Here is an 11297-nt window from a genome sequence, read left to right as displayed (position 1 = left end):
CTTGGACCTTAATTGTAAGACAAAGCAGATCATTAAAAATAAGGCATACTTGTCATGAATTAAGTTTTGTTTACTTGTTTTTGGCACATTTGATCATACTGTCTTCTATGAATAAAACATATGGTCAAATATACCATTTCCTTTTTTGTTTCAGCACAAACAGGGTTTACCAACTAGTAAAATAAAAACAAGGAAAAACTCCAACATAAAACACTGAGAAATAGAACCTTGGTAAAGTACCGAGCACCTGGGGGGAAGGGTGGGAAAAGGATGAAACAGGAGAGGGGAGAAGGAAAGGTTGGGAGGGGACTTGGGGAGATAAAGTGAGATGCAAAAAAAGAGCATCTTTACAGTCATTTGTCTTTTCTATGATCACGTCTTAAGAAGTCTTAAAAGATCTGCATGTGGATTTCTTTTTAAACCCACTGACCATAATTCAGACACTGGTTTCAAAATCTGAGTAAGATTGTGTTTAACTGTTATAGTGTAAAGACAATTGCACAATACATGTGCTTCTTGATCCGGTAGGATTCCAAGCAGAATCTGAAGTCTATAGCTAAGAAAGGCTTCACTTTAGGTAACTCGGACCCTAAAGAAAACCTCATGAAAGAACTCGCATCTCAAAGAAAGGACACTTTGCCTAAGTTTGCTGTGTTTTTTGTTGACTTGCACTACTTATTGCTGGCTACTATGAAACACTGATCTAGGAGTACTCCAACAACCTGTAGTACAAGGCTTAACTTTAAAAAGCTATAGTAAACAAGAGACAAAATCAAAGCAATTCTCTTTCCTAACTAGTAACAGCACAGAGAATGCAGTCTTTTCCATATCACAGTTAAAGTACAGTGAACAAAACAGCTCAACAAACCTTAAGACAAAAAAGTGCAGGTTATTAATGTTTACATGCAGTTGATAAGCATTCCAAATGTCACATTATGCACTGTAAAAGCTCAACTTTACTATATGGAAATAAGAAAAATGCACCTTGGGGGAAGGGGAAAAGCAATTTAATCATTTCCAGTGATTTTGTAAGTAAAGAAACTCCTAACTATTGTACGGTCACCTCATATTAAACATTGTATGAATATTAAAAGCAAACAATTTAATGGGAAAATGCACAGTACAATGGAAATAGCTTGTTATTCAACACATACAGTAGATCTCAAAGACAACACACTCAACCAGGGAGCTTAAAAATACCAAATCAAAATCCAAAGAACCAGCAGAAAAAAAAAAAATCCTTCAAAGACAACTGTTTCACCTTCCTAGGCCAATGCTTTACAATGTGAGAAGCACTGATACCTTCCAGCTCCTACAGGTGGTGTCTTCTACATACAGCAGTTAGATCTATATGGCTGGATTTGCCAAGAAAACAATTCCATCCCCAGAACTCTTTATGTCAGACAAGATCCATTTTTTTAAAACCAAAATACTTTCTACAGAATTCCAAACCAAAATGTACTGTTTAAGGCATCTTTTTTTATAACATTTTCTCTTCACTCAAAGATGATAGTCATGCAGCAGTTTAATGATAAAAATATATTAATATTTTACTATACAGCAGCAAGAAGTTAGTTGTCAATTAAAAGCACACGAACATCTTTAAATGAAAACCTGTAAAAGACTATCGTTACAAACAATTTCAGTTGGGAGGACACCAGCTTAGTAAAGTGCTCTCCTAAGCTTTGCATTTTCATACCCTACACCTTGAATATATGAGTTATAGAACATACTTTTGATAGAAGGCTTGTACACTTGGGGAACACAAATACACTTAGCATATAATGTAGCCAGTAATAACTAGCACCACAGCTACATGGAAATCCTTTACATACACCAACTTGGCTTTCACTTTTAAAATGAAGCTCAGAATCCATGGCTCAGTAGGATAACTATAATTGTGTTGCTCTGCTTTTTAACGGGTCTACATAAGTTAATAGCACTGGCAAAAATCAAAGGATAGCTTCAGACCTCTTATAAGTTTAGGAGACAGTGCTAGTGACCACAAATAGACTCACTACCTGATGTCCAAGTACAGGTTCACTGGAAATTGCTGCACGTTAGTTAAGTTTTTAAAATCTTTCTACACATAATAAAAAAAATATATTATGAACGATACAAGTACATCTCATATACACAATAATGACAAAACGCCTACTCAGTCAAAGCAAACAGATGCAGAAAAATATTATGGGAGATTTCCTTTTCTTTCTTTCTCTTTTTTCTTTTACTACTTGAATAACTTTGGTTCCAACCGTAAAAATCACAACTTAGCAAATTTCATTTAAATGCCTTTTTTAATAATTTCTTCATGTTCACAGAAGTTTCACTGACCATTTTTAAATGTTTAAGGTCCAGATGCAATGCATATTGTATAAAAGAGAGCACTTATTGTTTACCTTGCATGAATTAACCTACGTACCTTTAACTCTACAAACTTCTGCATAACATTTAGACAAAGCTCAGACACACAGCATGCCTAGCCCTCATATATATACACATCTCTAATCACAGGTATATAGGGTGTCAAATATACTATAATAACCTCCATGTAAGGTTTGAAATTTGGTAACAAAATGAGAAAAAACTAAAAATATTATTTTACGTGTTCTAAAATATCTCTTTTTTGTGCTAAAGTCAAATGTTAGCTCAACATGAAAAGGACTTTTATAGAATTCAGCAATATTATAATCTTGACCATTTTGCAAACACTTTTAATAATAATAGCTTAAACGTGTACAAAAGTTCTTGGTTAATTAGGGAAATAAACACTCAGTTCTTTATATTTTTTAATCAAGTAGGAAACACAGTTCATATAATGTTATTACTTTTTGTATTTTTTTTGTTTTTTGTTTTTAGCAGCTGCTTACTGTTTTATATGGTGGATAAAGTGGACAACATCCAGCGATGGGTGGCAAGTCAAGAAGAGAAACTGTCAGTTGGTGGAGGTTCTGTGGGTGGTGCTCCCTTGGAGTTAACAGTTCTTTTTTTTTTTTTTTTAACTTTTTAACTTTTTATTTTCTCTCTTTCTTTACAGTATATTTTCTCTGTGTGTGGCGCTGTGTGTGTGTGTGTGTGTGTGTGTGTGTGTGTGTATATGCATGTGGGGGGGGGTTCCATTCAGTTTGATCAATCTTCTTCCCCTTCTTCCTCACCCTGCAGTAGCAGGGTGGCAGCGGCGGTCTCCTCCTGCTGCTGCTGCTGCTGCTGGTGGAGCTGCTCACAGGCAGCTCGCTTCTCCCTCTGCTTCTCTTGAATCTTCTTCATCTCCTCCGAGTACTTGCAGAAGGTGTGTCCGAACTTGGCCCACACCTTGTAGGGCACGGTGATGGAGTTGCGGTAGGTGGGCTTCACCTCGCTCACTCGCATAAACACGCCGTACTTGTTGGAGCCCACATCAAAGAAGAAGCGCTTGTTGTCCACAGTCAAGGAGGTGCCCTCGGGCAGCTCGGCCGGCTCCTCCTCCACTCCGTAGTCGTCGATGAGCTTGGCCAGAGCGTCGCGGAACTCGATGAGCCCCTGTGCGGGCAGTGCAATGGTCTGGCCCTGCGTGGAGCCCAGGCCGGGCCCCCGGTTGACCGTCTGGCGGATGCGCAGGAAGCGGCCGCGCTGGTTCTCCTTGAGATCCATGTAGTACTTGCGGTTCTCGCGCACCAGGAACTCGCTCTTGAGCGCCCGGCGCGGCTCGTCCTGCGCCTGGGCCAGGTCGGGTGGCTGGCTGGGGCCCAGCTGCGCGTAGTGCTCGATGAAGTCGCCCAGGTAGTCGCGGAACTCCACGGCCACTGACATGGAGAGAGTGAGGCGGCTCTTGTTGCCGCCCGCGCCCACCTCAGCGATCTTCAGGAAGCGGCCCTTGGCGTTCTGCTTCACGTCCAGGTAGAAGCGCTTGTTCTGGATGTCCACCCGCTTGGAGGCCAGCTCCTGCGTCTCGTGCTGCAGCCCCCCCGGGGCCCCGCCGCCGCCGCCGCCACTGCCGCCGCCGCCGCCCCCGCCGCCACCACCGCCCCCGCCGGAGCCCGAGCCCGAGCCCGGGTGCCCCAGGGAGCCGCCCGAGCCCAGCGCCGCACCACCCTGCTCGCTGCCGCTGTCTCGGTCCGCCATGATGCTGCGCTCCGCCGCCGCGCTGCCGCCGCCTGCCGCTCCGCCCGCCGCCGCCTCAGTCGCCTCAGCCGCCGCTGCTTTCCCTCCCCGGCTCCGCCTGCTGCCGCCGCAACCCCCACAGCCAGTCAGCCACTCTCGCGAGATCTGCGGGAGAGACGAGACAGACGAGACCCGGTAACAGGGCACTGACTCCCCAGTACAGTAGCCGGGCGCCCTACTGTACGCGCCCACCCGACCGCCAGCACGTGACCCGCACCCCCTCCCCGTTGCCAGTCCCCCATCCGCCCGCCCGCCAGGCGGCGCCCACCCACCGGCCCTCACCCCGCACCCCTGGTTGGGGTGGGGGGGGGACTAGAACGCGCCGCGTCGCAGCTGCTGCCGCCACTGCCGCCACCACGGTGGCTGTCGCTGTTGGCCAGACCCTGAGCGGCCTCGGCCCGGGGAGTTGGGGGACTGGCGTGAGAAGGGGACTGCCATACTAAGCACAGGGAGTGGGCCTGAGCTCTGCTTTCCAGTGACCCCAAAGAAGATGTGGGGGGAGGGGCCCGCGCAGCGCAGTTGAGCCCGCTGCAGAGAGGGGACACCGAGTCACGGCCACCCCCTCCCCAGCGGGCCCCATCCAGACCCAGATCGGCCCACCCGTCACTTGACTGGACTGTCTCCTACCGCAGAGCCCTGGCCGCAGAGGCGGGCGAGGAAGAAGAGAGGTGGTGCAGCGGTAAACCTTAGCTGCAGAAGGGGCTGCCAGGGATGAGGACGGGGCGCCGGTAGCAGTGGCGCGGAGCACCAGACACCTAGCCCTTCCCTCCCCTCGCTCCCGCCGCTCCCCCTCCCCGCGCACGGCAGCGGCTCTGGCCTCAGATGATCCCGCTCCCCCCTCCCCCCAACCGCAGCCCCGCACAGTCGGGCGGGCGGGCGGGCGCACTCACCGGCAGGGGGGAGCCGAGCAGAGGACGGCAGCCGCACCAGGGCCGGGGTGCCCGCAGTGCCTTTTCCCGTTGGCTCTGCCCTTCTCCCCAAGCAACAATCAAAAAGAAACCCCACACTCACCCCAAAACCTTCAACCAGCCCCCTCTGGGACAACGACTGCCCGCCTGCCTCCCCCTCCTCCTTCTGAGATTTGGGGAAGGGGGGCACCCTGTTCAGGGCTGAGCCCAGCCTGGGTTGCCGGCCAGCTCTGCGGATAAACCAGGCCCTGCCGAGCCTTCAGCCCCTAGCCCACTCTTCCTCTCTGGAAGGACCCAGATGGAAGAGAAAACCAAGCAGGCTTTAGGAAATTCACGAGCTAAAAATGTCAGGAATTTCCTGGGAAACGCAGTTCCTTACGGGATTCATTAACGCAGGTTCGCTCGCCCCTTTTACTCCTCCTCCCAGAAACTCCTAAGTGTCAAGGAGAGCCCCCATCTCTCAAAAAGTAAAACATTAAATGATCGCTGGTTTTTAGACAGACAGCTAGGTTACCGACCATTACCAATGACAGCTAAGCCAGTGAAAGCTAAAGGGGGTCTTCTCTGGTCTCAGGAAGGGGCTCAGAAATAAAAGATTTCTCTCTTCCTAGATCTGAGGCATAAACTAGGGCCTATTTTCCTTCTTCCAGATAGATAGCAAATGCTCATACTCCCTCACTGCAGTCTGCAGTCCTAGCAGCTGTGGGAAAGCTAAGGCCTGTCTCCAGGGCACCTCCTGCCTATGCCCCTACATGTTCCCCATCACCTTCTGCAAGGGGCTTAGGTGATACAGACCTCACAGCCCTATTCCTGGCTTTCTCAAGCATGGATTGTTGCCTCCATCCTGAGAAGCATATCCCTATCTCATCTGTAGGCTCCATTCCCATTTAACACCCCCCAACCCCTGCCCCCAAAAGTAAGGAGACTTGCCTCCCTCACTCTTAGCTCCCAAGACATCTGAGTACCTGGCTGCCCAAGCTTCCTGGAAAAGAGAGGGGTAAAGAGAGGACTAATGATAAAGAAACCCAGACCAGCCCAGGGCATAAGCTTTGTCAATGCTTGAGACCTTAAAGCCCCCTGATATATCCCTTCATCTCCTGGGCAAACCTGCCTGCTAAGTATTCACAGCTACCTTTTTCTCTTAGCAAGGGCCCCATTCAACCCAGCATTAGCTACTTCAGCTCTGGGCTGACGTTCGCTACCTCCCGCTAAAGAAGAAGAAACAGGGCAGAGCACCCTGGCTCCCAAGAAGAAAACTGGGATAGTCCTGTGAACCAGCCTCAGAACCACCCACCTGTCCAGCTGTTCCTGAAATGGCTCCCTGAAGACGAGGCCCACTGTGAGAGATGGAAATCCAGATTTTGGGCCCCATAAAGAACTTCCCCTTAATTTAGGGTCATCCTCTAGCACTGCGTAGTACCCTTTCAGTGCTGATTTTTCTGCACTCCCTCCCCTGTCCCCAAGTCTGTCGGGAAGGAGATATAGGAACTGTTGGTGCACTTCCCACCACACAGAAATACATGTGTAAGAAGCGGCGGCTCCTCTAGGTTTGCACGGTAGCGATCAGGACCCTGGATAGACCCCGGCCCCAAACAGGGTCTCAAAGGCTGAGTGGCAGGGTCTCCGCACAGAACTGGGCGGGGCATTACGCTTCCACCTGTAAGCTGAGACTACTACGACCTGGTTAAGACCGCTCTAGAAGAGCCGCTATTCTTCCTCAAGGGTTTACTTCGCGCTGAACCAAGCCCTTGACCCCTCAGGAGAACTCAAAGCAGCAAGGCCAGTGGGGCTGCGATAAGGGGGCACGCGCCTGCCGGTCCCTGTCACTCTTCCATGCTAATGATCGCTTCCCCCAGGACAAAAAAGTAGGGCTCGAAACTGCCCGCCTTCTTGAACCAACTTTGGAGTCTAAATTTCTTGCCCTCTGTCCCAAACGTTTATGTCCAGGGGCTCTGAATTGGTTTGAGTTTGGGAATGCCCTGATTTTCTGAAAAAGTGACTGTCACAGGAACTGAGTTCTTAGTTCCCCAGCGCAGAGGCAATTGATGAAGTTTCTAGACAAAACACAAGTTAAATATCATTTGCACGCATAAACTGGGAATTTTAAGCTCAAATCAGTAAACAACTGAGACCTGGATCTCTCCACATAAATATGTTCTTACTTATTTCATGTTTTTTATTATATATGTATAAAATTTTGCCTTTATCTATTAGCTTCTTGCCTACTTTATAAATGTATCTAAAAGCAAACAAGGTTAATAATGCCTTTCCCAAAATAATACAATGATAAATAGGATATTTAACACATTTTCACTACTCAAACAAGAGAGTTTATTTCAGGATGAGCCTGTAAGTGTGGGCTTTTGGTCAGAATGGAGGGGGTGGTGAAAGGCGGCTTTCCGTAGGCTACAGAATATAGTACCCTTAAAAGGCAGTCTGAGAGAAAAGTCTTAAAACAAAGAGTTTAACCTTAAACAGAACTTCAAAGTTAAATTTGCATCCTAACATTGAAAATCCATTAGCAAAGTTGTGGATTTAAAAACACACCTAGCTATTTGTTAATTACCAAAACAATATGCTAACTTGGTAAATGAAAAGCCAGTTCTAGTGTCTAGATGTTTGCATTGTCATTTTAAACCAAATAGTTGTAAAATTAAAATTATAATTGCAATACAATGTAGGAAAAACAAAGGGAAAACGAAATATATTAATATGCACAAAATATCTGTGTTAATGAAAGAACTATCAAAAAATATTTCCTTCCTCCTCAAAGTTTGCTTATATTTTTAAAACCTAATAAACGTCTCTAGATTTAGTGTGCTCTCTTATTAACACTACACACACATTTCGAGAATAGAGATTGCTTTATTTTTAATCCCTCTATCTCTACATCTTTAACAAAATCTTACCAACAAAAAACTGTTCACAAGAGAAACACATACTAGGCTGAACAAGAAGGAAAAAACCTCATTTTCCTCAGCCTGAAATACGGTCTGAAATGATCTAATTCTAAAAGTAAAAATTAACATACACATTTACAAAATAAACTTGGAGAGAGGGGATCTACCTCTGGGTAATAAACCCTTTTGATTACGGAGTTCCCAACAGAAACAATACGCTCATTAATATTTCACAGAATCACAGATTTCCCAAATAAAAGAGAAGCAAAAACATTAGAACTTGTGTTTTCAAGTGCTACTTAGGTTAAATGCCTGTCTTAAACCAGACAATTATCTTCAATACCCAAATCATTAAAACTAACTGGAATGTTGTACTGTAACTGTTCAAAGTGGAGGAATTACCCATTTCTTCTCATGGCTAGCTACCAGGAAAATTAAGGGAAACTCTCAAGTAAATCTTAACATTTAACAACAACGACTAATAGTATTTCACCGACCATTTTTAAAAAGTCTATTCCCTTTCTATAGCTCATCTAATCTTTAAAATTATGCCTCTCCAATGCTATTTCAATGTTTAGGGTTAAAGATATGAATTAAACATTTAAAATCTGAAGAGAACAATCCATGTGATAGAATCCTCACATTTCCCCAAATGTTATTTTAAGCATTTGCAGAAGAATTAAATAAATGTAGCACACATTCTAAATTCGATAAAAGATTCAGAGAACCCGACATTTTATGTACCCAAAAGGTCCAAACAGAACCGATGCAAATGTCAACAGCTCTCTCTCTTTCGGCTGATTCTTAAATGGTTTTACTAGTACCCAAAGGAATGAAATCAGCAACTCTCTCCACACTCTAGTCAACACTCCAATTTTCAAAGCCGCAATTCGAAAACGTCAGTTTGGGCGGGGAACAGTGAGGGTCTTGAAGTAATCAAAAAATTCCTTTTCTCCTCTGACAATCTACCAAAAGATGTCAAACCAAATTCAGCCTATTATAAAGCACTGGGGCTTCCTTCCAAGGACACGGGACACCAGCAGAGACACCGCTGCAAAAAGCTGTCCAAAAGCGCCTGGCCCGACAGAAACGTAAAGGGGCCCATATAAGAACGAATTAGAAGCCTCAAGAGGGTCCCGCAGAGACAACGGAAATTAAAGTAGCATTTATTCAGGGGTAGACAGCAACGAACCAAAGAAAGTTTTCCCAGCCGGACTCTTGGGCCTTTCTCTACCCAAGATCAGGCTCAAGACAAATATATTTGTTGGGGTCCCTTCCCCATAGCCGCTGCCGGGGCCTACCGTCGCTCAAAGGGAAGACCCTCTAACTTCACATCCGTCCGTTTTGCCCTCGGACAAAGGCAGAGGAGACTGTGGAGCTGACCTAGCTCTGTGGGGCAGCAAAAATGCCTTGTTCGGGCCACCCATCTTTGGGCCTGGCTTCGTCTGCGCTGTCAGCACCAGTGTATTCTTTTTTATTTTTACAACGCACACTGGGAGGGTGTATGCATTGCGGGGGTGGGGCGGGGGTTGAACAGAGGAAAGGAGGGGTTGGTAGTGGAGCCTAGAAGCCTCCTTCCTCTCCTCTCCTGCCAGGGTTGCTGTGCAGGGAGTGTCGGCCAGGTTTGGCGAACTGTCCCAGGCCCCAGGCAAAGGTGGTCAGGGGGAATGGGGCTCAGGCATTGCTAAGCAAACGGCACCACTGGTGGTCTCCAGCGCCAGAGGAGGTAGGATTGCTTTTTTTTTTTTTAAAGGGGCGTGTGATTTTCTTCTTTTTTGGAGGTGGGAAGGAGTTCGTTCGTTCGTGCGCTCCGGAGGGAGGGGGGCGCGTTGCTGCACTACCAGGGTCCCCGGAGGAAGGGTGCGGGGATGTCTACAATGCTACAGTAATTATTCCTGGGGCATAAGAGGGCAATTAGAGGGGACAAGGTGGGCGGCACCTCAAGCTGTGGCAGTGGCAGCAGAGAAGGTCGCGAGGGGCTTACCCGGGCGGGCGGGCGGGCGCTGTCCTGCCGCAGGTGAGGGAGGGCGCGGGCTGGAGGGAGGGAGGGCGCGCGCGAGGCAGGCGCTAGGCGGGCGCGAGGAAAGGGGGAGGGGAGGAGGGCGCGCGCGCGCACACCTGTCCTGGACAGCGGCGCGAGCCGAGCTGCGCCTCACTCGGGCTCTGCCGGCTGAGGAGGGAGAAGGGCGGGCTGGCAGGCGGGGGCGGGACGCCGAGGGGAGGAGAAGGAGGCGGCTCGGATGGCTGGCTCGGCTCTCACTCGTTCTCCCTCCCGCTGGCAAGTCCGGCTCACACCCTGCTTCTCCCGCTCACTCACAGCCCCCTCGGCTCTCCCTCCTCCTCCTTCCCCTGCGGGATCCGCTCGCTGCCGCCGCCGCCGCAGACGGCAAGTCGTGGCAGCCAGACGTCGGCGCGTAACCCGGCGCTCCGTGCGTGACTCCGGGCGACGTCAGCGCGCGCTCCCCGCTACCCACCATCTCCCCCCCACACTCCTCCCGTGGCTCGCGCCCTCCGCCCTCGCGTTCCTCCGTTTCAGTTGCAGCGGCGGCGGCCGCCGAGCGCGCTCCCTCCGCCCCCCATTTCGCGCGTGCGCGCTCTCCCCGCCGTTGGCGCGTCAACAGCCCACGGCCCAGGCCTTGAGGCGCGTCTGAGGAGGGGGCTGCCTGCGGCCTCTTTGCCCACCCTTCCTCCACTCACTGCCGGTAGCGCCCCCGGGAGGACTTCTCCCTTGTTGGGCTCTGAGGGCGGAAGCCAGGCTCAGGCGGGGAGGGAACCCTGTAGGGCCTGCGTCAGCTCCAACTTAGGGCCCTCAGCGTCGTTGTCAGTGTCGCTACCACCCTGTCACCCTGCCCCGCGCCCCCGTTCCGCCCGCATCTCTTAGGAGGCGATAGGCCTTTCATCTCCCGGGAGGGTCTCACCTTGGCCTTCAGACGCCCGCCGAGAGGGGCTAGGAGGGCAGAATTAGCATAAAGAAGAAACGGGCTAGACCACGTTCAGGCTGTAGCCCCAGGAATCCTTGACAGGAAGCGTGGGGTTGCTGCCCAGCCTCCCACGCAGTGTAGGTGAAACTGGGCCCCTTTGAGGGACTGTGACTAAGGACAAAACCCTGATAAATATTATTTGTGCGTCCTTGGGCCGAGAGGGAGAGAGTAAAAGGGACGAGTTAATATTCATAAATTACTATGCTAGGGCGAAATGCAGAACTATAAAATGTCCTTTAAGAGTTTTCTTGAAATCTTTGACCAGGTTTGACAAGATTTTTGGTACACGTTAACTTTTTCCCTCATTTTGTATGCTGTCACATCTCCATCCTGCAACACTGCATACATAGAAGATGGATCAGTTAAAA

General features: G+C 48.9%; 1 protein-coding gene across 6 annotated transcripts; it reads right to left on the bottom strand.

Annotated features, from left to right (window-relative positions):
• Window positions 1–1226: 1226 nt before the first annotated feature.
• PURA (purine rich element binding protein A) lies at window positions 1227–10993 on the bottom strand. Of its 6 annotated transcripts, none has more exons than XM_060296287.1 (2): window positions 10867–10993; window positions 1227–4245 (listed from the first exon to the last, which is right to left on the bottom strand). In XM_060296287.1, the coding sequence occupies exon 2, from the start codon at window positions 4099–4101 to the stop codon at window positions 3130–3132; it is 972 nt and encodes a 323-aa protein (XP_060152270.1). In that variant the 5' UTR covers window positions 4102–4245; window positions 10867–10993; the 3' UTR covers window positions 1227–3129. The 6 variants fall into 6 exon arrangements, with proteins under 6 accessions (XP_060152270.1, XP_030725293.1, XP_030725294.1 ...); XM_030869433.2 differs by lacking the exon at window positions 10867–10993 and adding an exon at window positions 9933–10347; XM_030869434.2 differs by lacking the exon at window positions 10867–10993 and adding an exon at window positions 10067–10347.
• Between the last annotated feature and the right edge of the window lie 304 nt (window positions 10994–11297).

This window comes from Globicephala melas, chromosome 3, assembly GCF_963455315.2.
Source record: "Globicephala melas chromosome 3, mGloMel1.2, whole genome shotgun sequence".
Lineage (NCBI taxonomy): Eukaryota > Metazoa > Chordata > Mammalia > Artiodactyla > Delphinidae > Globicephala > Globicephala melas.
Note: the sequence above shows the minus strand (reverse complement) of the source record. Positions and strands in the feature narration are given on the sequence as shown.

Excerpts from the sequence above, each read along its gene's own strand:
- PURA (XM_060296287.1), bottom strand. The coding sequence starts at position 4,101 with ATGGCGGACCGAGACAGCGGCAGCGAGCAGGGTGGTGCGGCGCTGGGC.